Here is a 27,990-nt window from a genome sequence, read left to right on the forward strand (position 1 = left end):
TACAAACCACAAGCTCTTACTGGCATTTCAGTCCTATCACATCACAAGCAAGCCATTGAACTTTCCTGATGCAGATTTGTAATTATGAAACAAAATCTGGAATGTTATTTATTCATAAGGTCACCCACAATTTTCAAATAATTTCATCTGATTTGTAAGAGCTTTTTCAAGATTTACAATAACAACATTTTCTTATGAGAACTATATACACATTTCTGAGATATAACTACACACATGCCAATAACCTTTCTGCAGTGGTAACATCAGCCCCTGTCAGATCACTGAAGTTCAGTGCTGGTGGCCTCGGCTAGCACTTGGATGGTTGGCTTTCTGGTCTACCAAGTGCTGTTGGCAATCAGGCTCACTCAGCCCATGTGAGGCAAACTGAGGAGCTAATTGACTGCAAATTAGCAGCTCCAATCATGTAAACTGACAACAACTGGGAGAACAGTGTGCGGACCTTATGCCCCTCCATATCTGCTTCTAGTGACGCACATAGGCTGAGGATGATATGGCGGTCGGTCTGTACCATCAGGGTCTTCTGAGACCTGTTCGGACGGAGTAAAGTACAAAGTATCTACACACGTACTTACTATGTCCAAGAAGCACACAACAGTTGGCTCTTTCTATCCATGGCAAACTTTCAGTTCATCTGCTACTTTTATTAAAGCAGATGATATGCTGTGATGGTTGTGGAAACCTGCTTGGTATTCACAATGAAGGTTGTTTGTAATATAGTAGTTGGCTAACTAATTGTGTATTATATACTCTAAAGCCTTGGAATGTGCCTGAAGGATGCAAATAAGTTGGTAGTGGCTTAACTAGTCCCTGTGTCCAGGCTTCAGGGAAAATGCTTGTGCTTAAGGAGAGGTTGAAGTTTAGTCTTTTGGAATATGATGCCATCGTGCCCAGTAGATGCTTACCTGATGCGTATGACAGATTTTTTTTTTATGGTAAGGCGAGTAACAAGCTCAAGACAGAATTTTTTGCAGCTACCATAATTTATCCCCATGAAATAATCAACGAGTCTTTATTTCATTTGTGGTTCAGCTGTGGTTGTGGGTAAGTGAAGTGATGGTGCAGTTCCTGACTGGAACAATAGGATCAGCTGCAGCTTTTACTTTGCCTATGCAAAGACCATGCAGGTTTTTCCAAGGACAGCTGGACCATGTCTGTTGTCAGTTAATGAGGGGCCATGCCTGAAATTGGCATTTCTCACAGCGTGGCTGACTGTTTCACCTGTGCTTGTAAGCAATACAAATTTTAGGTGCGGAGCATACTTTGTAAGCCAAATGCGCAGTATCATTGATATTCATGAGCTGTTTTAGGTCATCTTTGTTATTAAATCTATGATGTTTTTTGTTTTTGTCTGAAAAGGTTTGAAAGTCATCTCCAAAGCCATTTCTTGCACTTCATCTGCATGTTCAGAATCACTGGTGCATTTAGTCTCTGTATGTAGTCCACTGTGGTTTCTTTCTTGAATATTGTAGTGAGTACATCATGAAAATTATGTCATGGGCAAAAATACCAGGTGCAGGTGTTTCAGAAGTACAAATTACTCTGTATAGGAATCTCATTGCAAATATATCCATGACAGTGTGACAACTGGGAATGTTATGGGTAGATACAAGCTAAAGTAGGCCTAAGTCAAATTCCAGGAAAAAATATATGCTTGAATTTTGCACTGGATGGATTTCATAAAAGTTATGCTAGTGTCACCGGCTATAATTACATGCTCATATGTCACTTAGAGACAGCTTCGAAACAGTCCAACCTGCGTACTTTCGGAAGTTTGTAGAGGATGCAGTGTTGAACTTTTTTTCTTAGGGATTTGATTTCTAGGAACACATATATTACATTTTTATCATCATTATTGTTGTTGTACATGTGTAATATGGCAGGCAAAACATAGGAAGGTATACCCCCTCGGCCGTTGCATCTGTCGTGCCTCAGAAAGACCCAGCCGCCTAGATTTACAGAACTGGCTGGAATACTTGGTTTAAGCCACTTGTGTGATACAAGTTTCACATGAATGTCTAGGTCTTGAAATATATGGAAGAATTCATCAAGATGAGCTGGCAGAGATTCGACGTTTATGTGTGTGGCATGGAGCATTGTGTTTTCAGTTGGAGCACACGCAGTGATACCACTAGAGGAACAACACTGGGTGGTGAGATGGCATCGGCACACGAAAAATGCATTTAGAATGCGGTAAGGTTAGAGAGGGCAGGGGTGCATGGGTGTAGGACTGCTGGAGTTGATAGAACAGGCAGTTTCAGTGCCAGGAGGGGAGGTATTGTGGCCAAGGTTAGCATGACAAAGCACAGTTGCAGGACAATATGGTCTTATTAGGAGTATGGTAGGATAAAGAATATCAACAAACAGAGATAATATATCCTGTATGCAACAAAACTAAATGCTACATAAAAACAACAACAACAGAGTGAAGCATCTGATGCATAACATAAATTATATGACAATACATTACTAAATAAAAGAAGATTTAGAGCAAGTTTGTACAGCAACTGATAATGTAAATAAGAAGTAAAAAGGAACTAGTAATAAGGTAAAGTAAAACAGTTAAATTACTAAGCTGTGATGAGTAACACCCATGATATAACAAAAAATTGATACATAAAAATGGAAGTAAGACTAAGATAGTACAGCAACTGATAATGTGAATATGAAATAAATAGAAGGAGTTAGTAATAAGGCACAGCAGAACAGTTGTACAGCAGCCAAATTATACAGACAGAACAAGCAGCAGTGATAATTGACATACCCTTAGCTCCTAAAACACAGGTTTTTGAGTTCATTTGCATTGCAAACTGATCCGCTTTAAAATATTCCATTTGATTTATTGATTTATACCCACACACATTATTTCTAATTCAGTGGCGAGGCCTTGCATAGTAGCATACTGAATTGCATGAATGTTTTTATCCACATTCAGTGACAGTCTATCTGCAGTGAAACAGTGACTGATTTTTAAGGAAATATTTCTTTATATTTTCAAGCTTTGCAGTTTCTCCATTAGGCTTGATTATACTGCTTGTCATCAAAGAGAACTGCTTCTGCTTCTTGAATATAAGATGGCAGATCATTTATACATGACATTAACAAGAGTGGACCCAAAATTTGATCCCGGTAGTACACCATTGGAATTATTCCCAATTTTGAAAATGCCATTTTGCTGAGCACACACTCTGGTTTTCTTAATGTTACGGTCTGCATTGTTTTAGTTGAAAAGGATGAAAACATGTTACAATCAAGATCTCAAATGCCACAATAATCGTGCTTCTCTATGATAATACTGTGAATTGCACAATCAAATGCTTTTGCAAGTCATAGAAAATACCAGTTGCCAATGTTTTGCATTTAAATTTTGTATAATCTGATTTGAGAATTCAAAACGACAGGTCCTACAGAAAGATCATTTTGTAATCAAAACTGAGACTGCATATCTCATTTTGACGAAAGTGTGTTAGGATTCTTGTATGCATAATCTTTTCCAATTCTTTCTGAAAGCAAGTAGGTAGTGAGTCTGGTCTGTAATTATTAATCTCTGTCTTACTGCTCTATCCCATAAATGGGTCTGACAAGAGCATATTTCAGTATGTCTGGAAATACCTACACCTTCATAGTGATTTATTACCTATGTGAATGAATATGTTGCATAGATTATATTAGTACTTGTTCCATAGACCATGAATACGACACTTTGTAATGACGTGGAATGTGTCAGGTTAATAAAAGGTGTCTATACAAGATATTACATTACACAAAATATTACATGACGCTTAATATATATTTTTTTTTTTTTTGGGGGGGGGGGGGGGGGCAAGGAAAATTACCCACTTACTATATCCAAAAATTAAATCTAATGAGTAGGAGTTGCCATTCAGAAATTCTTTTAATTTCCTTTTAAATGCTATATGGCTATCTGTCAGACTTTTGATGGGTAAGTGACCAAAAATTTTTGTGGCAGCATAATTTACACCTTGAATAGTGAAGATCATCCTTTCTCCTAGTGTTGTAGCCATGTACACTGCTATTACTTTTGAATTCGTTCGGATTGTTAATAACAAATTTCATAAGTGAATATATATATTGAGGCTACAGTGAAGATCCCTAGCTCTTTAATCAGTGTCTGCAGGATGATCTTGGTTGAGATCCAGCAATTATTCTGATTACACGCTTTTGTGCAATGAACACTCTTTTACTCAATGATGAGTTACCCCAGAATATGATGACATAAGAAAGCAGAGAATGAAAATAGGCGTGGTAAGCTAATTTACTGAGACGTTTATCACCAAAATTTGCAATGACCCTAATAGCATAAGTAGCTGAAATCAAACGTTTCAGCAGATCTTTAGTGTGTTTTTTTCCAGTTCAACCCCTCATCAATGCATACACCTAGAAATTTTGAATATTCTTCCTTAGCTACCGATTTCTGATCGAAGTCTATATTTACTAATTGTGTCATTCCATTTACTGTGTGGAACTGTATATACTGTGTTTTGTCACACTTTAATGAGAGCCCATCTGCAGAGAACCACTTAATGATTTTCTGTAAAACATCGTTGACAATTTCATCAGTTAATTTTTGTCTGTTGGGTGTGATAGCTATACTTGTATCATTGGCAAAAAGTACCAGCTTTGTATCTTCATGAATATAGAATGGCAAGTCATTAACATATATTAAGAACAGCAGATGACCCAAGAGCGCTTTGATGGTGATGCAGTCATCCTGTACTCTTGATTGCCCTGCCTCCCCTGTAATAATATTCCAAATTGTTTTGATTTTGTTATCAGAGTTATTAATCTCAGACATGATGTACATGCTTCTGGACTTTTTAATAACCTTTCTTAATGTAGCACAGTAGTTTTTATAACATTTGGTTGTTTCTGGGTCATTACTCTTTCTTGTTGTTAGATACAGTTCCCTTTTGTGGTTACAAGGTATTTTTATTCCTTTAGTAAGCCAAGGTTTTTTGAATGGTTTCTTATAATTAGATTTAGCTACTTTCTTGGGGAAACACTTGTGGCGCCGATGAGATCGACACCAGTATCGATCTGAGTATCGTCTTTGAACTAAGCTAAACATTATCTTTATGCAGTTCTGCCCTTCAGTTCTGTGTAAGCCTTACTTGTGTAAAGAGGTGAATAAATGAACTACTGTAAAATGGGAGTGTTGTTTGGTGAAACCAACCTGAACTTCCTCCTCACTGGTGACCCCGAGTTGTAACATCTTCCGTTTTCGCTGTTTTACTGTGTCCACGGCCTCTGCGTGTATTACATCAGCACAACATTCAAACAATGACTTCGGCCCAATGCCTAACGCCAGATTTTGTGATCGACATGCATCGTGTTGCGGGAGATGAACACCCACCAGGACTGCAACACAATGCCTCTCACTTGACGATTACGCCAATTTAGCCGGACGTTTTCAAGCCTGCAACAATAAGTGAGGTTAGGAGTGTGCGTGACTCCAGCTATGGAACGTCTTTGTTCCCTCCACATGCGCCCTCTCTCATCGACTGTGCAGTTACCTCTTACAGATCTCTGTGCAGTGCGGAACCAATGCCGATTTCTGGAAATGCTTCGTTGGACAACCTACCATCGCCAGGACAACGATTTGCTACGCTTCAATCTGTGCCGTACCAAGCGGATACCTGCCATGTGGCCGGAACTGCTTCTTTCACAGGTCAAACTCCTCAGCATCTGACCACGCACGCACCTACCTCGGTTCAGCATCAGCACATGCCTTCCTACTTCGATACCTCGGACTGCAACACGAACAATAACTTGTTATCTGTGCCTGACCTCCGCCGCCGTCCCACTGCTATGCCTCAGTGTTTTGTGCCACGACATTCACCTTATCCGCACACTGTTTTGAGTGGAGTGACTATGAACAGTGAACATTCGCACATTCCGTCCTACATTCGACATACATTTCCCACACTGTGCTTCTGGACAGCCCGCACCTCCGCAGCCTCCCTGCAACACAGGCGGCCCTGGCTCTGATCAAACACCGAGCTTTCCACGGACTAAAACTTTGAACCTTTTCCTCACTTGTCGCCCATGCGCCGGCTCCAGTCGAGCTTCTGCTACCGTCCTCGGCACATCTAGGTGCCTCATCCACGTCGGTCTTCTGCGACGCGTCAATTCGAGCACACCCACAACGTGTTGAGCTTCCGAAACCACAATCAACACATTAAGGTGTCTCACCCGTGTCGGCCTTCCACGTCACGATGGATCGCACTCAACCACAACGTGTCACCTTCACGCTGCCACCTGGACAGCCATCACCGTCACATCCCCTGGAGGCACACTCTCCTGGAATACAACAACAACAACAGCTCGATTCAGGCAGTGCCCCGACGAACTCAACTCAACCTGTTCTTCCGAACATTCTACAACTCTTACCGACACTGCCGCCGTTTAATCCCGACAGAGCAACAACCTGGTTCAAAATTGTGGACTAAGTGTTCGACCATTACAAACTCGACGAGTCAACCATGTTTCTGTGCCTCATCACCCACCTGCACGACCAGGAGGACTTGATTTCTGACCTGGTCGACACCTGGGACTGACAATGCAAACAGTGCACTCGCGTCAAGCATTTCGCCAGTGACTGTGCTGCCACAGGCCGCACCCTCGGACAATGGTCTCACTAACGCTTCACGAGCTCTACCGAGCTCACCCAACCATGGTGCCACTGCTTCAGGCCGGCGGCCATCCTGTCACGTTGACTCCTGGGACACTTCGCCGCCTCAGCACCCATCGGATCTGCCGAATGGCTCCGAACACCATGACCTTGCCTCACCTGCCCCGCCCGCCACACATCATAAACAAACCGCCTCTCGTGCCGCCGGCAACATTTCTGTCATCACCAATGGCATGGTTCACAAGCTTCGTCTCACGCCAGGCCCCCCGATCTCCTGTAAACCACGTCGACTTTGTCCCGAGCGCCTCTCCAACCTTAAAAAGCAGATTTCTGAACTTCTATGCTCTGGCATCATTGAACCCTCTGCCAGTAGCTGCTCTACGCCCATTCACATGACACCCAAGAAAGACAGGTCCTGGCGCATGTGCGGAGACTACCATTGACTAAACGCACAAACATTATTGGACACCTACCCCATACCCAACATTGCCGACTTTACCAGTTCCCTCGCAGGTGCGACCACGTTCTCTGTCATAGATTGCAAACGGGCCTACCAAAAGATCCCCATGGCTCCTGATGACATCGAGAATACAGCAATCACCACCCCAATAGGGTTATTTCAGTTCCAATTCATGCCCTTCAGTCTGAAAAACACAACCCAGACCTGGCAACGCTTCATCAACGAAGTGCTATTCGAACTAAAATTCTGCTTTGCATAGCTTGATGACATTCTTGTGTTCAGCTCCTCTGTCGAGGACAACATTCGACATGTGCAAACTGTTATGAACACTCTCGCGGCAGCAGGCATCGAGACCAACCAGGACAAATTGCAGCTACATCAACCCACGGTCACTTTTCTTGGTTTTCGGGTCTCTGTCGACAGCATTTCACCCCCCCTCCCCCCAAGAAAGTACAAACAATACTAAATTTACCCAGACCATAGTCATTCAAAGAGCTCCAGCGCTTTATGGGGACAGTAAATTATTATCGCCGATATCTACCTCGGGCTGCGCAGATTCCGGTTCCACTGACGGATGCCTTGGCAGGCACCAAGACTTCTGGATCTTGGCCCATTCCATGGACCCCTGCTACGACTGCCTCTTTCACTGCCCTCAAAAATCTTCTTGTCGAGGCCTGCACCATCACGCATTCTCATCCCAATGCGCAGCTTTTCATCACCACAGACGCGAGCGATACTGCCATCGGCGCTGTCCTTAGCCAGACAGTCGACGGCCAATCTTTCCTCTGCAATTCTTCTCGCGCAAGCTCACCAATGCTCAATGGAAATATTCCGCATTTGACAGGGAGTTGCTAGCGGTCTATGAAGCGATCAATATCTCAGTTCACCACCGACGTCAGACACATAAAGGGTGTTGACAATATAGTTGCTGATTTCCTTCCACGAGTTGACGCCGTTCATTCGCTGTTAGACCTCTCTGAACTGCCTAACCTCCAACGCGCCAACGAGGACACGTAAAACCTGATTTCAGACTCCACCTCTTCACTACACTTCGTCCGCACCACCTTCCCTGGCATTTCTGGTGAGATCTGGTGCGACGACAGTATGGGCACGTTATGCCCGCTCATCCCAACCACGCTCCGTCGAGCTGTCTTCAACGCACTGCATAATTTAGCCCACCCCGGTGTTCATGCGTCCGCCCGCCTCGTAGCGGAGCACTTTGTGTGGAGAAATGTCAACAAGGACTGCCAGCAATGGGCACGCTCCTGCATTGCGTGCCAATGCTGCAAAGTACATAAGCTCACTTTATCCACCCTCGGTGCCTTTTCGAACCCTCCTGGGCGTTTCCAGCATATTCATATTGACATTGTCGGCCCTCTCCCCCCCCCCCCTCTAACGGCTTTCGTTATGTTCTCTCATCCATCGACCGAACAACTTGCTGGGTCGAGGCTGTCCCCCTCCCCAATATCTCGGCAGAAACTGTTGCTCGAGCTTTCGTCGAGTCATGGGTATTGTGTTTCATATGTCCAGCTATCATCACGACTGACCAGGGCAGACAATTTGAGTCGGCCCTGTTCAACAAGATTTGTAACATTTGCAGCATCCAGCGCATCCATACCACAGCATATCACCCGCAAAGTAACGAGCTAGTTGAGCGCTGGCACCGTGCTTTCAAGGCGGCTCTTCGATGCCATGACTCTCTATGGACGGAGGCCCTTCCCCTTGTGCTACTCGGCATTTGTGCGATCTATAAGGAAGACCTCAAAGGCACAATAGCCGAGTTCGTATACGGCGAGAACATTGTTCTCCCTGGTGAACTTGTGAGCCCTTCCGCTTCTCTCCCTCAGTCTGACTTACCTTCCTTCGTGGACCACGTCAGACGCCACTTCAACCTCCACATCCCTCCACCCCCCAGCCATTCCCGCCCTAAGGTTCACGTTCTGAAATCTTTTGACAATTGCGAGTATGTCATGCTCCGAGATAACACTGTCCATGCTCCTCTCCAACCTCCATATAATATACCAAGTTCTCCAGCACTCAGCCAACACCTATGACATCCACATAAAAGATTCAGCTGTTACAGTCTCTCTCAACAGACTTAAGCCTGCTCATGTCGAGCCCGCTTCTGCCCCCCTTCAGGCCACGACCACGCCACTCACTGTCGCGGCTCATGACGCTCCGACCACTCCCTCCACATCGAACTTACACACTCGGTCGAGTGACTTACAGCTCCAATCGTCGAGCTCTTCTCCGACCTCGCCCTCTACTCCGGTCTCACGCACTCTGTCAAGTGATCACATACTCCCCACGTTGAGCTTACCTACAATCACGCTCTCGCCGCCTGGCCCTTCTTCGGTCCCTTCGACCTCTCCCCCCTCGCCTGCCTCGCCCTGTCGAGGTTTCTCACGCCCCCCCCCCCCCATCTTGAAGCCCCCGCTCAAGGTGTTTGTGCCTGTCCCCTCAGACATAATCCATGACATCTCTATAATACTACATTATGTTCGTTGTGTTTCCCTTCATCCGGTGCTCATGACACAACCTCCGCCATTCCCTGCCACCTGGTGAAATGTGTTCCCCTCTCACCCCACATTGACCTGGACATGCTTCATGTGTCTGCCACGCCCACTGGAGACATCGTCTTCGTCGCTCTGTTCCACCCGCAACCCGCTGGCCTCCCTGCCGCCACACGACCAGCACGCCCTTCACAACATCTACCGACACAGCTCCCCAACGACGCTGTTGAGCTGACCGTGGTCCGGCTCCCGCCGATGCCATAGTAACCCCCCCCCCCCCCCCCGACCTCTCAAGAATACTCCATATTGTGGGGGGGAAGGGGGGGGGGGTATGTCGCGTCGATGAAGTCGACACCAGTATCGATCTGAGTATCGACTTTGAACTAAGCTAAACATTATCTCTGTGCAGTTCCGCCATTCAGTCTGTGTAAGCCTTGCTTGTGTAAAGAGGTGAATAAATGAACTACTGTAAAATGAAAGTGTTGTTTGGTGAAACCGACCCGAACTTCCTCCTCACAGTTTTCAAATTCTCTTACAAGTGTATCATGAAATAAGTTATATTTTAAATTAGCATCAGGTTACTTGTACACCTCATCCCAGTCTAACTGGTGAAGATGTTCCCTGAAATTTTTAATTTTTGAGTCATTAATTGAACACACAACTTTGGAGGGTAGTTTTGAATAACTGAATGGAGCTATGTCATATACTGTAACTAGCTGAGCACTATGATCAGAAAGGCCATTCTCAACAGGACAAGACTTTATGTTTTTAAACTTATCTTGGTCTATAAAAGTGTTATCTATCAATGTGCTGCTGTCCTTTACTACTCGAGTTGGAAATTAATGACAGATGTCAAATTGAAAGAACCGAGCAAGACTTCCAGGTCATTCTTCCTACCACACTCTTTCAGTGAATCAACATTGAAGTCCCCCCAAATAATAATTTGCTTTCCCCTATCGGACAGATAGCACAACAAGGCATCCAAGTTTTCCAGGAATAAATGAAAGTTTCCTGAAGGGGACCTATATTCTGTTACAATTATAAAAAGAGTCCTCCTTCAGTTTAAGGTGACAGGCACATGATTCTATATGTTGCTCTAGACAAAACTTTTTTCTGTCTAAGCTTTTTACACAGTGATAACTTTTGACATATATGCCAACTCCTCTCATCTTATTCTCTCTACTCATATGTGCAGCTAGCTTATACCCACTGATATTTATCGTTTCCATATCAGACACAATGTGATGCTCAGGCAGGCTTAGTACATCTATTATATTATCAGATTCAGTGTCATCTAAAGAAACCAGGAGCTCATCTACTTTATTCTTCAATCCCGGAATATTATTTTTTACTTTACTTTTGCAAGAATCTACTTTTTTCTTTAATCCACCTATATTTTGGTTAAATAGGGTAACATTATTATTTACTTTACTGTTGTGAGAATAGCACCTGCCTGCCTGAACTTCTCATTGGACACTGATATTAGTATAAAAAAGAGGTACATCCATGAGTACTAGTGTCTCCCCTAATGGATTTCACTAACAACCCTTCCAGTTTACCCTTCCCTTTCCTATTGAGGTGTAGGCCATGCCTTGTGAAATCCCCCCTATCAATAGCCTCAACAGGAACCAATCCAATGTGTGACAGAGTGGCTGCCCTACACAACTGATCCAACTCCATATTTACCCTCCTGACAGAGCCGCACAAAAGCATGCACCAGCCCAACATTGGTATGGGTCATTGCAGAGACTATTTTCACCAGGTCACACACAATACTGTAGCCCTGATTCCTATCAATACTGTTTCCCACTCCACCCACTATCATCACATGATCCTGCTTTGAGAAACCCTTGCACAAGGAACCTATATTCTCTACCACCTGTCTAAGACATGCACTTGGCTTGAAAAAGTTTGTGACCTGGTACCTGTCACCTAACTTTTCCCTGCAAAATCTGGCCCATGCCTCTTCCATGGCTGCTACCTAGCATCAGAACTTTCCTCTTACTTTCTACTTGTTTTGAAACAGTTGCTTTCCTAGTGAGATTCTGTTGCATCTTAACTACATCTACTGGAGCCTCTTCCTTGCTTAACTGTGGTAGCAAGGCAAATCTATTGGTTGTGTCAATTGGGAAATTGTACGACACAGTTCTCTTTCTGTGGCCCCTGTTCCCAGCTACCACTTCCCACCGTTTACCCTCCTACCCCCTTTAACCTCTTCAGTTCCTCCCTCGCTCTGTCCAAATCAGCCTGAAGAGTTCTAATTTTCTCCTCCTGTTCAGGTATAATCCTATCTCCATATAAGCGAGAACAAGATTATTGTAGTTTATTCAAGATATTATCAACTCTTTCTGGTATTGAGGGAGTTAATTACATTCTTACTTGCTATCACAGAGCATGGAGTATTTGAGATAGGCCCATTATGTATATGGCATTGCTTCTTACATGTACTCTATAGCTTCATCTCCTGAACTGTCCATGTCAGCCTCCTGCTTTTTCCAGGAAGCGATTGCTCAATAAGTTGGCTAGCTGTTAGCTATTATTTACTGTTTGGCTGTTTTTTTCAACAAAAAAACCTCAGACTCCTTATCTAATTTCCCAGTTTCTCTCTTAACTACTACCAATATAGAAAATTTTATCTAAGTTATTCATTTCCGACACTAAACAAATGCATTTTGGCTTCTTTAGCCCACAGCCTTGCTGCAGTGTAACACCGGTTCGCCTCAAGTCACAGAAATTAAGGGCTGTTGAGCTTGGCTAGCACTTTGATGTGTCACTGTCAGCGTCTGCTGAGCGCTGTTGGCAAACAGCTTGAACTCAGCCCTAGTGAGGCAAACTGAGGAGCTACTGGATTGAGAAGTAGCGGCTCTAGTCTCGTAAACTGACAACAGTCAGGAGGGTGATGTGCTGACCACATACCCCTCCATATCCGCATCCAGTGACGCCTATGGACTAAGAATGATGTGGCAGTTGGTTAGTACCATTGGGCTTTCAAGGCCTTTTCGGATGAATAGGTTTTGATTTCTTAATCACTTTCCTTTACACAATGCACTATTTCTTGTAATATGAAATCAGATGCAAATCTCTGTTCCAAACTTGACACAAGATTTCCTTTTCCTTATACACTGCATTTTGATTCCTTTTGTAATACAAGACTGTCTTGAAATCTCATTAATGCCACACTTCATTGTTTTCTTAAGATAGCTGCTGTTAAAAATTTGGAATTAATATCTGTCACATTATACACATTCTACTCATCGGCTTCCTGTGTGGCTGCCAAGAAAGTTTCTGTTGTCTGTTCATTAATTCCTTTGTTTTCCATTATGCCAATTCACTATAACCAGATAAGTCATTTAGTATGGCTAGTTGTGCACCCATGGCCTCCATTCACTACTCGATAAATAGATACATTATTGATTGATCTACAAAACTGTTGTGTATTAGTGTAGTGTTCTCCTATTTGAAAATAGTTTATTTTAACCGAGTTTTATAGAAAATAAATATTAAAATCTCCACAGACTATCTGCCTTTTGTCTGTCAGATATCATGTTAATGACTCAAATATTTCTAATTATACTTGAAAATTTCATCGTGGGATCTATACACTGCAACAACTATAAATGACTTTTGTAGTAGCAACAATTCACAAGCACAGACTTTGAACTGCTGGTTTTAATACATTTAAACTTGACAACATTTTTAATAAACATCAAAACACCTTTCTCCAATAGGAATAGGCTGCTATTTTATAGTCTTCTATGTTAAACACATGGAGTCCAGTGTTTACACAGTGTTCAAAGAGACGTAATACATAAAATTCCTTTTGGCATTCTACATCACATAAACAGAAAAAAATTCATTGCCTTAGTTTTTTAGTCTTCTAATACACTGATGTATCACAATAGGCTTATTTAAACACTTATTTTTTGTGTGACACTTCATTTATCTGGACCCATTTTAAAGTAGTATGTCTTAATCAGGCATTTAGCCTAAAAAGGGCTATAACTATAAATAGTTTACCTCTGATGACAGTGCCTGCCCTTATTTCTTCAGCTAGCAGTTCACCTAATCTCTTTCACACTCTGTTAGGTTGTAGGCAATGTCTTCTGTATCCCCATCTTCCCATAGCAACAACAGACACTGCACCAATATTAACCCACCTGAAGTCATCAGTAACCTGGTCAGTTCCTGGTTAACTTGCATGACAGCTGTGTTCATCCAGGGCTGATTGCTTAACTACAAAAATAAACACATTTGTGCATGACATCGTTGCAAATAGCTTATCCAGGTCACTACCGACACTACAGCTCTATTCTTGACCATACTGTTGTCTGTCACGCAAGTTTAAATACCTGGTCCTCTTTACTCAAATCCCCAGCCAGTGCTTCAATCTCCACTATTACCCAGACTATGCTAGCACTATGTTTTACAATACCCGTACTTAAGACCAGGTGTACTTTCTCCTGCAGCTGTTACCCTACACATTTGCCTTCACTGCTACCTACAGTCAATTTGGTATAAGAAGATGCAGTGGGCTGGGAGTAAGCACCTCATGCATCTACCTCAACCAGTCACATAACACAATTCTGTATACATCTCTATGGGAATGCCTCAGTGTTGCTGGTGTTCTATAGATGGCTATCGTTTTCACCTGCAGATGTTTGCAGTTTAGAATTGAAAGCTGGCAACAGCACTGCCAACCATCAGGGATCATTTTCCGCTAACTCGACTATAGCAGCAAGACTATTGTTGTTCTATTCAAGCCTCGCTACGCTGTGGAAGCATGCACATTTGCTACCCACAGTCAAACTATTATAAATATTTACACAGATGTCTACATCAACATCCACACTCTGCAAATGACTGAAGTATATAACAGACGACACTATCCATTATACAAATTACTGCTGCTTTTTCCCTGTTTCATTCATATGTGGAGTGAGGAAGGATGATTGCTTAAACACATCTGAGCAAAGTGTAATTAGTCTAGTCTTACCTTTGAGACCCTACAGGAATAGTGTCTAAATGTCTTTAGTATAAAAGTTGGTTCTCGAAACTAACTAAGTAGGCTTTCATGAGACAGTTTGCATTTATCCTCAAGCCTTTGCTTGTCCAGTTCTTACACCATCTCTGTGACAGTCAACCCATGTGTCAAACCATTCATGCTGCCCTTCTTTGTATACATTCAATATCCCCTGTGAGCCATATTTTAAGAGGAGTCAGAGGTGGCTTTCAAGTGCTTCAGCTTTAGTTTGATATGTAACTCAACAGTGATGTAGAATCTGTTCTACCCTAATGAAATTCAAGAAAATATATTTTGAAAAACGAATAGGATGAAGCAGTATAGTGGTAGGTTGCTAGAGACAGAGAGAGTATACAAGTCAAGTTTCTATGATTCTTTTGTTAATGGAAACCTCGATGGGATCTACGGGAACTTGATAAATGAATATGGGAATATAAATTTCATGAAGATGTCAGTTGCAGTTATTATAGCTGTACAATGTTTTCTATAAAATATTAAAGAGATACCCAAGCTATATCGTCAGAAAAACCTTAAAATGTATTGGAAAATATCTTTAGTTTAACATTTATGAACATGAAATCCCATTAAATGTGATTGGATACTGACTCAACAGTTTTTGACAGTTGAAGGTAAAGGAATAACACTCCTCTAAATAATGAAAGGTACACTGGTGTTACTGTGACTTCATCCATTGTTTGCAATGCTGTTGTGATTTGTCATTATGAATTAGCCTACTTATCAATACTTGAAGCTACACACTTTTCTATATTATATACTACAGGGTGGAGCGAAAGTCTTGTAGAATAAATAATCAAGTTTGTTTGCATATCTTTGTTGCAGGTAGTAGATGAGCAGAGAGCGTTGTAATGGCCGTTGTTAAATGGTATCAGTCCAGCAGTGTGTCCTATCTTCCATAAGCAGGGCAGCCTTCAATTAGTGTAGAAAGTGTTGGCGTTGTACAACAGGCATTCTTACAAAGCCCTTCCAAATTTACTCAACATACATCTTCCAAATTAGAGACTCCTAGGACCACAGTGCAAGGAATTCTACACAACAGATTGCACTTCATGCACCAGATATAACACACGCATTACAACCTGATGATGAAACTTGTCGAGTAGCTTTTGCTACAGATATTGGCACAAATCAATAACAGCAGTGAGTATCTTATACAAATTTGCTTTTCATATGAGGATATGGGATTCATTGCCTTAAATCACATTGGGGATTCCCCTAAAGTGAATGTGTGGTACAGTTTGATGCACAACAGATTCACTGGGTCTTTCTTTATTGTCGAAAAGTCAGTAACAGCTAGCACCTATCCAGTTATGTTACAATGTTTTGTGGAACCTCAACTGAGAGACTTGCTGACTGATGTGATTTTCCAACAAGATAATACATCAACCCATTGGGGATTGCAAGTAAGAAATTTTCTAAATGAAACATTTCCTGACTGGGGGATTGGGAATGATGGTGCCATTGGCTGGCCTGCACAATCACCAGACATAACGTCTTTAGGTTTCTTTTTGTGAGGCTATGTAAGAGAAAAGATTTACACTACACGAGTAGCTGATGTGGATACATTTAGAAGAATAATAACAGGTGTTGTTGCTGGTACTATACAAGAAATGTAGTCAAAACATATGACCTGAAATTGAACATCAATAAGATATTCTTAGAGAAGAAATGGTGCAATGTTGTAGTTTATGGACATGTCAACAAAGACTTTACAACGTATTCTTTGATTTGTCACTAACCATAAATTTGTACATCCTATGCTTTTGTACAACAAATATTGATTACCGTATGAACACTTTAGGCCCACCCTGTATATTAGCTTACTTTCCTGAAAATTTTTCTGTAATTACATTCTGACCAATCTAATACCAATTATCAGGTGTAGGAGAGAACAAAACAGTCAAAAACTTTAATCTGAACTGCATATGATATAAGAATCCTCATTCAGTACCAACTGGGCATACATTGACATTGTTTCCAAGCTCTACAGAAATGTAAATAAACTGAATGACACATCAAGTGCTTAACTTTCCATCTTATTTCTGACAATGAACAAGTAGTATTTGGAAACTAAAAATAACCTTCATGCCTTCAAATTTTGTTAACAGTAACATGTAAAACTTGATTTATCACATTTGCTTATACAGTGCTATGTAGCCTATCTATATAAATCATTGTTAGCATTAGTTTCGTAGTTCAAAAACTTTCAAACAGCAGCAAATTCTGAACTAGCAACGTATACTCTGCAAAAAGAACTATCACCAATATGCACTCCTTCCTTTCTTTATCAAAACTAGGCTTGTATACCTCATTTATCACCTATTTTCCTGAATATTTGCACTGTAGATATTTTCAGTGACAAGTAGTATGTGTGTAGCCATTCTACATGTTTTCGCCTCTCTACGAATTTCGCTGTTATCACAACATTCATGAAAAATTAACCTCAAATAAGAAACGACCTAAAAACTCTAAAATGTAAGTGAAACAAAAAATAAGTCAGTCTGAGAATGAATGTTAAACATCCGAAATTACATTTCCCCAGCGTTAGCACAATAAATGATGAGTTTTGGAGTACCCTGGAAACGAATGAACTGTGCCAGTTACGAGGCGTTTTGCATGCGAACTGTCGTAAGAACTTCTAATGTTAATGAGTTCTCCAGGCTTTAAATTTATCTTATTTTTGTAAAATATTTTCATGTACAACAAATAAACTCATTCAACTTCGTGATGACCATTAAATGTTTTCTTGTCAGTGATGACGCTCATTTGGGGTCAGAATGTATTCGACATCCTACATTGTAATCCTCCTTACTCACCACGAAAGTTTCTGCCTCCAGAACTCTTCAGTTTTCCAGAAACTGCAGTCGGAACAAGTGTAAGTGAAGAAAACATCCCCTAGGAGTGAGCCTGGTAGTCTTCCTGCACTTACACAATTCGGATGCACATTTTTCCTACACACATTACACGTTAAAAACGGTTCTTTATCATTAGCGCATTTAAAACACGATCTCATTTTTAATTTAAAATGTATTGCACTTGTTTACATTGATTAGAACGCACACCTACATCTTTTCAAAACACACTATTTCCATTTTAAATCAGCCGCGTAGTGTTTTTATCTTCGACGTGCGCATATTTCCCAAGCGAAAAAATCTTTCCGAGCAAAGTTCTCACTTTTACCACTAGCCAAAGAGTGCTCACACTCGTTCCTAATCGTGCCTGCAGCCCGAAGCGCTATTGGGGGTAGATAGCGAAATCTTTTAATACTCATAGCAATCTTCTGGGTATAATTTAGAATTTATTCACTTTCGAAGATTGTTACTGGCGTAAATATTCACATATACAGATAAGAGACTTTAGGTACGTAAAAATGTCATGATATTTACAACAATGACACATTATTACATATCATCGTCATCATCATCAAATTGGCTATCGAGGACCCTGTCGATCATGCACCGACCTCACAATGCTCCTCCATAGATGGCAAACTTCTGCATTTTGGTTCCAGTTGTCACAGACTCCTAGCTTGCAAAGGTCTTTCTGTAACTCATCCTCTCATCGCTTCCTGGGTCTTCCGATTGGACGGGTACCATCAGGTCTTCCATAAGTACGGCTTTTGCCCGAAAGGTGTCTGGTCTCCTAGCAGTGTGACCTGCCAAGTTTATTCTCCGTGCTTTCAGTTTTTGAACAATGTTCGGTTGCCTCATCAGCTCATACATTTCTTGTTTTTTTCTATGTCTCCATTAGCTCCCTTCCTGGACAGGTCCAACGATCCTTCTCATAATTTTTCTTTCGAAGACCAACAAGTCTTCTTCATCCTTCTTTGTTGTGCTTAGAGTTTCTGTCCTATACAACAATACTGGCACTATCACGGCATTGTATACTTCAAGTTTGGTCTTAATTGACAGAACCTTGGATGACATTGTCTGCTTTAGACTGCAATAAGTTTTAGACACTTTCACAATACGTTGGTTTATTTCCTGTTAAAGCATGTACCATGTTCCACTTTAGCAAATTTCCATATCCCAACCTGTAATGGGATGTCATTTGGGGCTTCTCTTGATACTTCAATTACGTCGGTCTTTTCTGCATTAATTCATAACCCAATCTTACTTGCATTTTGCGCTAGTTCCTGTGTAGTTTCTGCCATCTCTTCCTCTGATTCTGCTAGAATTGCAATGTCGTCTGCATAACCCAATAAATCTGTCCTACCATATAGTGTCACCCCTTAGTTTTCTCTTTTCATTTCTCGGATTATTTTCTCTAGGAGCAGATTAAATAACAACGGTGAAATAACATCACCTTGTCTCACACCTATTCTGATATGGAATTACTTGGACAGCTCCCCTCGGTATTTGACTTTGGATATTGTCTCCGCTGTGCACACCTCGAGCATATTTATTAACTTCATTGTTATACCAAGTTCTCTCAGGATGTTGTGCATACTTAATCTGTGGATACTGTCATATGCCTTTGAGAAGTCCATGAACATCACCAGAAACCGATGGTTGAATTCCAAGCACTGTTCCCAGATTTGCCTCATGGTGAAAATTTGATATCGTCCTTCCTGGAAGCCTCCCTGGTATTCTCCTACAATATCTTTTGCCAATGGCTTAAGTTTTTCAAGGATTCTTAAAGATAGAATATTATAAGGTACCCTTAGGGGAGAAATGCTTCTGTAGTTGTTACAATTCCTATTACCGTTCTTTTTATGCAGTGGGATAGTGATGGCTGCTTTTCTCTCTTGTGGGATTTCCTCTTTTTCCCATATTTCTTTTATGAGATTGTATACCTCTTCCTGAAGTGTTTCTCCTCCTGCCTTTAACATATCTGCCGTTGTACTATCCTCTCCTGGTGCCTTATTATTCTTTAGTTTCCTCATTGATCTTTCTACATCGTGTTGAGTCACTTGAATGTTTGTGGCTTCTCCTTCACCCTCTGTATTATTCTCATGTGGAAAGACACTCTCTGGATCTTCAGAATTTAATAGCTCTTCAAAATATTCTCTCCACCAATTCAGAATTTTTTTTCTTGTCTGTTAGCATATTGCCATCCTTATCATTAGTAACTAAAGTTCGTTTCTGTGACCATTCCTCACAGGTTTCGACATCTGAATCATATTCTGGCTGTCTGATATTGTATTTCCATTTTCGAGATCATCAATGATATATATAGTTCATGATCTTTCTTTTTTCTGTTCTCAGAATCCTATTTGTTTCTCTTCTTACAGTCTTGAGTGCTTCCTGTTGCACTGCATGTTGTCTGTCCAGCATGTGCTCTCTTCCTGGCCTTCACAGTTTGTTCGCATGTCTCATTGAACCGCTTCTTCTTCATTGTTAGCTTTTCTCTCCTAGAATTTCTTCAGCTGCTTCGGTTACAGAGGTCCTTATTTCTTCCCATTGCTTGTTAACACTTATTTCATCAGTGTGATGTGATGCCAATACTTCAAACTTGTTATGCACTTTAATGTTATACTGTGGACATATCTCTGGATTACATATAATGTCAAAATTATATATGCAGTAACCTTTTAACCAGTGATTTATTACAACTTACTATGGCCAGTCAGAACTTTGTCACTTAAATCTGATTCTTCATACTCTTTTTATGGAGTAGTATGCTTTCATCTGAAACCACTCTGCTAGAACAATCTTAAGGAGGCCAATCAACACTGGCTGTCACGTCACATCACATCCTGTCAAATGTCTGTTAAGCTTATTAACAAAGTTTCAAGAACAGGCTTAAACTGATTACTCCAAGCATAAACTACAAATCCCTACATATTGCTCAAATAGGGATCATGAAGATAAGATTAGAATTATTACTGCACTCGCAGAAATGTTCAAACAGTCATTTTTCTTGCGCTCCATATGTGAATGGAACAGGAAGAAATCATAATAACTGATACAATGGGACGTAACCTCTGCCAAGCACCTCACGGTGATTTGCTGAGTACGGATGTAGATGTAGAAAACATTCTGTATTGCATTTCAAAATGCGGCATCCACAATGGCTGTCCTGTCATGTCACATCATAGCAGGGCACCATCAAGGTTTCTTGGGAAATAAGTTTTGACAGCTGATATTATCTGTCTGTTGTTGGTCATATGACATCCAAGTTCATATCCTCTTGATACATGACCATGTGCACATCTCCATATTTCACTCTGTTGTGGGTGATATAAGTTGTCTGTTGTTCATTGTTTTTGTTATTTCTTACAAGTTGTTTCACTATTTCTTTTGTAAAAATTTATAATTTTGTGATGAATGACGAAAAATTAATAGAAACTGTGAAGCAGTAGTCTCAATTGCACGACATGAGTGTACTAAATGACTTGCACCCTACTACATTTATATAGTGGATTTTTATACATAACAATACTGTATTTGATATTTTACAATGAAATGGGCTACAGCATGGCTGCAATTTGAAGTGAAAAAGAACTGCGGGTAGAATCAGATTGGTCAGTATGTGGATTTTATTTGTATGTTGTCAGACATTAGTAATGTTTCATAAAGAAATGGACTGAAACCTTCAGGCACTACAACACTGGAAAAATGTTTCTTTTGTGAAGTATGCATCAAGTAATGTATCAGAGTTGTTTGTTTAAATGTGTGTTTGTGGCAGGGTTATTTATTGCTAATTAGCTCTCTGCATGTGAAACAGTCTGCAAGCATCAGTGGACAATATTTGTGTAGTTTCACTAGCTGAATCCAGTACAAATAAGGGACTTGAACCACTAAAAGCCAAGTATAAGAGGTAAAGAAAACCTATAAAGCTTGAAGGGAAATGTATTGAGGGAGATATGACCATTGCGCAAAAAACTGCACTGGACTGGCAACTAAATTAAAACAAATCATAGTGATTAAAATTTTCTGGGTATTATGCCGCGTCATTGCTGAAAACTAACAACAATAATACACTAAAACTGACGTTTTGGCCGAATTGCAACGGCCTTCCTCAGGGCACGGCTGGTTTTTGCATGGGAATAGGTGCTTCTATTCATTACAGACTATCGATGCCTGACGTCACTGTTGTAGAACTTTTAATTGGCCCTCTAATATGATTGGCTACTCATGACGTAAGGGAAGATGGAAAGAAAGAGGCTATTCGTGGATGTCCATGTCGTCAACGATTGGTAGCTGTCCGCTAGTCAGCGTTCGGCTTCTGGTTGGCAAGTTTTCCTCCTGGTGTGTGCGGAAGTGGACAGACAGTTGCTCTACAGTTGTTTGTGCAGATACGTCGGTTTTAGTTTATTATTGTTGTTAGTTTTTAGCGATGACGCGGCATAATACCCAGAAGAATTTTAATCACTACGACACCAGCCGCAGAAGCCTACGATCTTATAAAACAAAACCAGTTTTTCGTGGGATGTGATGGCAGCTCGTAACACAACACTGTCTTCCTTTTAGTAATTCTGGGTACAATTTGATCTGCAAACGAAAAAACTGATGCTTCGACTTTCTAAAATACAAAATGCAGATTCCTCTTTCTCAAGAGCCTTGTATAGTGTGTGTGAAATTCCCCTTCTGTATCACGTAATGACATTTTTTCGGACCCACGCGCTCTCTTTGTGTTGTTATGCACTTCAGTCTCCCTACTCTAATATCCAAGCTATATCTGCAAGCTACATATCGTATGAGTCCATTAAATGTCATTTCCATATAAATGTGGACTCCAGCATCCATGTGTGAAAGTTACTGCACTGTGTATATGCACTTTGTACATAAAAACAGTTGAAAATCGTCTTACAAAAATGGCGGTTCCCGCGAAAAAAAAAGTTTATGGCAGTGTACCGTCTCCTGGCGTATTTTTCCCTGTGAATATACTTCAAAAAAGGATTTAATAATTTTCTGTAAAGTGCAAAAACATTGACATTTTTTCATGAGAAGTTCATTGAGTGTAAAGGACAAAGACAATAAGCACGATTTATTATCTGTGTAGACAATGACTATAGAAGACAATATGTACTGTGTAAATTTTCATTTGTCTCGTAAAAGAGAAGATGTTGTACCTTTTTGAGTATTACTGTTGACCTAGCAAGATCCACTCTTCCAATGTTCCAAACTAAGAGGACTGTAATAGGTGTAATAATTGTTAATTTATCTAAATCGTTTTGAGAATACAAAATGCTATTTGTTACTATTGAAACCATCTTTTATTTACACAAGAATTATGTTCTTTCATACAGTTATTAGAAGTTTTATTAATTACAATCTTTTTCTGTTGTTGTCTGCCATTATGGTCGGTACAAGTATTTTTGTAACTGCGGCTCTTCCAGCCTAGATATTACTAAGACAACTAATTCAATTTATCCATTTATGAAAGTATTAAAGCATCTTCGCCATTATTTTGATTTTCTGAATCAAATTTTGCCATACTGGGCCAATAATGTCGTGTATGTTATTTCTTCACCTAGGTGCCAAGACAGATAAAGCTATAACTAAATATACTTCATGCAATTAAAATTAACAAACCAGTGTGCTACTAATAAATGTACATGCATTCGAATCCTAAGGTTTCAACCTCTGAGGCAAAAAGAGATCGTGTTCAAAAATTATTTTTGCTTGGTGTGTAATAACATAACTTCAATAAAAGGAAATAATTATAATTAATTATTTAGCTCACCAAAGTGTTGGGTGTAACAAGTCTATGTTAACATTTTTACAGTTTAAGATATTGTAAGAAGATCTATGATAAAAATAATTAACCGTTATCTGTTTGAAAGACGATTTCATACAATACGTGAAATTACACTACACACAGACAAATTACACTTTGCATGTAGTTATAAGTTGTATCATACTAATGAATATGTGAATATGTATTTTCTTTTCATGTACTTAAACATTTAAGTGAATTGAGAGGAAGAAAAGTAAAGGAAATAAAATCAAATGATCTAATAAACTGGAGTTGGCCACTTATATTAAACTGTATCACAGTATTATTCAGAGAAGACATAACATGTAGGACATATATGCATGTGTTCACTTTCAGGTCGATTACCAGTAAGCTTGCACTACATATGCATATTTTTTGAACTGGCTATAGATAAACACAGCACGAGCTAAGTGCAGAAGATCAGCTGCGAGACAGTCTTCAACTGTTGCAGCGACTTTAAGAGCAGTCGATAAACAATTTTGTGCAAATATTTGTTTTTTTAGTTATAAGTTCTATTTTGTAGATATGTACTGCATGTGTAGTTTAATAACAGCTTAGCACAGTGGTAAGGCCAAAGCGAAACGAAATCCCTGGCGCTGAGCAGAATGACAGTGTACAGAAAACAGATACGACAATAGTTTATGCTTTACTGACAATTGCATGTCCCACATGGGAAGCAGAAACCCAAAACAAGACATATTAGACAAAGGAAATATGTTTACTACATCCAATAGTGATGCCGCGATCGCTATTTCTGTGCAGGGGGCAGCATTAGCTGATCCTCTAACACAGAATGTACCAGGAACATATTTAATTACTATCTTGTTACAAAAACTGGATGTAAGAGGAAGAGAGCATCAAGAGCGGCAGGCTCTTAGAGAAAAACAACTCCTGATGGAGTTTCAAAAGGAACAATGTAATGAACAGGCTTTATTATCAAAAGAACGAGATGCTAAGGAGGAGCTTAGGGAGAAGAATACGATGAAACAACTAAATCAAGCACTAACTGCTCGAGATGAGGAGTTAGTATGCAGACTAAATGTAATCTTAGATGCTCGCAAAAAAAGCTGTCTTGGAGAATATTAAGGGGGATCTAGATAGTACTCGCAAAGACATCACTACTCTGCAGATTATCTGCAAAGATAGATAAGTGAAAAAATTGATAGCAGATCTGGAGGAAATGAAAGGATCTCTTGACGCTTTAGAAGGTCAAGTGAAAAAAGTCACTTCAACTGTGGACGAAATGAGTACACAGATGAGGGAGACAATCCTGAGGGAGGTAAAGAAAGAGGTAGAAAAAGCCACGATAGAGGCAGCTTTTGGCAAGAGTGAAACTTGCCAAGGCTTATGTGAAGATCTAACTAGTATCAGGAAAATCGTAAAGTCTACCTTCTTCATGTCGAAAGGTAACCAACAGACGCAGGTCGGAGAACCTGACAGGCAGATGCACAATGAAAACAACGCTGAGTGAAATGATGTAAGCCATACTGTTCTTCAGTATGGTAATAGATCAGTAGCTCAACCAGTGTGCGAATGCGTGACTAGAGATGAGAGTGTAAAAACACCAGCTATGAGACAAACTGAGGTATGTCATACATGGGACCAGTCGTACCAACCTTGACAAACTGAATGCAAGAAGAAATTTGACCAAACATTACCAGTTCTAAACTTCCAATATGACAAAATGAATATCCACCTATGGTATTCAAAAAGAATGTACGAAGTGTTCTGCCAAGTTCATTGACAGAAAACCAGAAAATTCAGTTTGTCATTTCACATTTAACTGGAAATGCATCTCCAAGTTGCAGAGACATGCAACACATTTCTGAATTTTGAGAAATGCTTTTTAGGACGGTTCTGGTCTGCAGGTATGCTGGAAGGTGTTAGGAAGCTTGCATACAGCCCAGAATTATACACCCCCAAAGTGGGAAATCTCAGAAAATATTTCGAGAAATACGAGGGGGGACCAAAAATAACCGGAATTTCTTTCTAGAAAGCATATACTTTATTGTTTTCAAATACAACCTTAATCTCCTTCGAAGTACTCTCCATTAACATTAATACACTTGTCCAAACGTTCATTCCAGTGTTCGAAGCACCTTTTAAATTCGTCCTCTTTGTTACCTGCTAGCACTTTCATGACATTGCGTTTTATGTCTTCCACATCCGCTAAACTCTTCCCTCTCAAGTCTCTTTTCATCCTCGGGAATAGGAAGAAGTCCGAGGGTACTAAATCCGGCAAATAGGGCGCGTGGGTCAAGGTAGTTGTCTTCGTTGAGGCCAAAAACTGGCGAACGCTGAGAGCCGTGTGCGCAGGAGCGTTGTCGTGATGCAGGAACCACACGCCAGATTCCCACAAAGCCGGACGTTTTCGCGACAAACTTCTGCGAAGCCGTTTCATGACCTCCTAATAGAATTGTTGGTTTACTGTCTGGTTTTCAGGGACAAATTCAGAGTGTATGATCCTTTTGATGTCAAAAAAACAGATCAACATCGTGTTCACATTAGATTTCACTTGTCGAGCTTTTTTTGGTCGAGGTGAGCCAGGTGACTTTCATTGTGATGACTGTTGTTTACTTTCTGGATCATACCCATAGCACCATGACTCGCCATCTGTAATGATTTTGTTGAAAAAAATGTGGATCGTCTTTGAATGCGTCCTTCATTACGAGACAGGCTTGAACGCAATGATCCCTTTGATCTCCGGTAAGAAGCTTCGGCACGAATTTTGCTGCCACTCTACAAATCCTCAAATCGATGCTCTGAATTGAGCTCCAGGGCAACCCGGACGAGTTCTCGAGTTGGTCGATTGTTCTGCTTCGATCTTCACCGATGAGATCACGGATTTTGTCGATGTTGTCTTTGCTTCGAGCAGTTGAAAGTCGTCGGAACGAGGCTGATCTTCAACCACCATTTCTCCCATTTCAAACCGGGAAAACCATTCATACACTCGCGTTTTACTAACATGTAAGAGCATAATCTTTGTAGGCTGTCTGAATCATCGCAACAGTTTCTGCTGCGTTCTTGTCGAACAAGAAACAAAACTTCACTGCTGCACATTGTTCGGAAGAACTAGCCATTTCCTCGTGTCACGTCTGCATTGTATGCACACTCAAAGAACTGCCAAAGAAACCACTCTTCTAACTGTTGGGTGACGTCGCGTGGTAGAATGACTCAGCAGAGCTCCTACTACAACCCTCTGGCGGCGCAGCCCGCTACTACAAGTACACGATGTGCAGCATTACGATTCCGGTTACGTTTGGGTCACCCCTCGTATATTAACATGACCAGATACTGGGATGAACTGATTTCTTATACAGACGTTCTCAGAATATTAACAACTGGTCTTCCCATAAATATATGAGAGAAAGTAGTCAGTGTTCATGATACTGACCTGGAGAATTTCCTGTCAGTAATCGATTCCTTGGACCTCATACAGGAATCTGTTCCTCAGAATGTAAAATTATTTCACAGAAAGTTCTACAAAGTCCAATCTTAGGTCCAGTCCTGTTTTTATTTCACATAAATGCTCTGCCTCTAAATATACAGTAACATCCCACTCACTATTATTTCCAAATGATACATTGTACTCATTGAAAGTGAGACCACAGAACATCATTGAAATGTTAAATAGTATAGAAAGCTGGTTTGATGTAAATGGATTAAACATGGAAAAAACCAACTCCCACAGTATAAAATTAAACAGTCGATATCACTTGACTTGCAAGTTACGTGTAAAAATCAGGAACTTAGGGAAGCAGACTGTCAAATTCCTGGGGATACTTCTAGAAAAAAATTACCTTGGTCTTTCCATATAAGCTCATTGACAAACAACTGAACAGTTTTCCTACACAAGTGACATGGTCCTAGTAAATATGTCTATCACAGTTATTTTGAATTTTGAATCTGTTGTAAGATATGGAAAAATCTTTTAGAGGAATGCTATTAGTGTAAATAGAATATTATTATTTCGAAAAATTATGATTAGAAATATGTGTAATATTAAGCCTAGAAAGTGAAGCAAACCTGTATCTGGGGATCTAAAAATTTCAATTATTTCATATATTCACATTTATGAACTGTTTATCTTTATGTGTAGGAATCCAGAATGCAAAAATATTATTATTCACTCATAAAAATTTTAATAAATCATGAAGATTTCATTGTAGAGCGATGAAACAAATTTCATATGATTCTCCTAAGCTAAGATTAACTGTATTTTTTTTACAGATTGTATGTATTTCTGTTACATTATTTACACTGAAAAATTTTCTGTACTTTAAATCAATGATTTATGTGCATATGTCATAACACAGTAGAGTTTCGACTCTTATTTTGATATTACTTATTTGTGATAGGGTACATGTTATATTTTTTCGGTGTTAATGTGGTATCTCTTGAGTTATACAACCCTGTTATCATTTGAATTACCCTTCTTTCAGTGTAATCAGTAACGCTATTACAGCTTTTTTTATTAATCTTTTCCACTGGCAATTGGTTTTTTTCCTGTTACATTCAGTTACTGAAGCGTGTCAGTTTCATTACACATTCATTAAATAAGTTATTGATTCATTCATCATAAACAAACCATTGTAGTCATTCCATTCCATATAACCATGCTGTTATAGCTGATGGTACTTTTTAT

The 27,990-nt window shown here is 40.3% G+C and overlaps 1 protein-coding gene across 2 annotated transcripts in view; it reads right to left on the reverse strand.

The window, feature by feature from the left end:
* The window catches only part of LOC126188207 (cysteine-rich protein 2-binding protein), a 183,931-nt gene extending 165,896 nt beyond the window's left edge, over positions 1–18,035 (reverse strand). The window contains exon 1 of one of the 2 annotated variants that reach the window (XM_049929758.1): positions 17,498–18,035. In XM_049929758.1, coding sequence (XP_049785715.1) covers positions 17,498–17,694 — 197 coding nt within the window. In that variant the 5' untranslated portion in view covers positions 17,695–18,035. The remainder of the gene's footprint in view (positions 1–17,497) is intronic. The other variant, XM_049929757.1, reaches the window with a different exon arrangement.
* Between the last annotated feature and the right edge of the window lie 9,955 nt (positions 18,036–27,990).

Source organism: Schistocerca cancellata, chromosome 5, assembly GCF_023864275.1.
Source record: "Schistocerca cancellata isolate TAMUIC-IGC-003103 chromosome 5, iqSchCanc2.1, whole genome shotgun sequence".
Classification (NCBI taxonomy): Eukaryota; Metazoa; Arthropoda; class Insecta; order Orthoptera; family Acrididae; genus Schistocerca; species Schistocerca cancellata.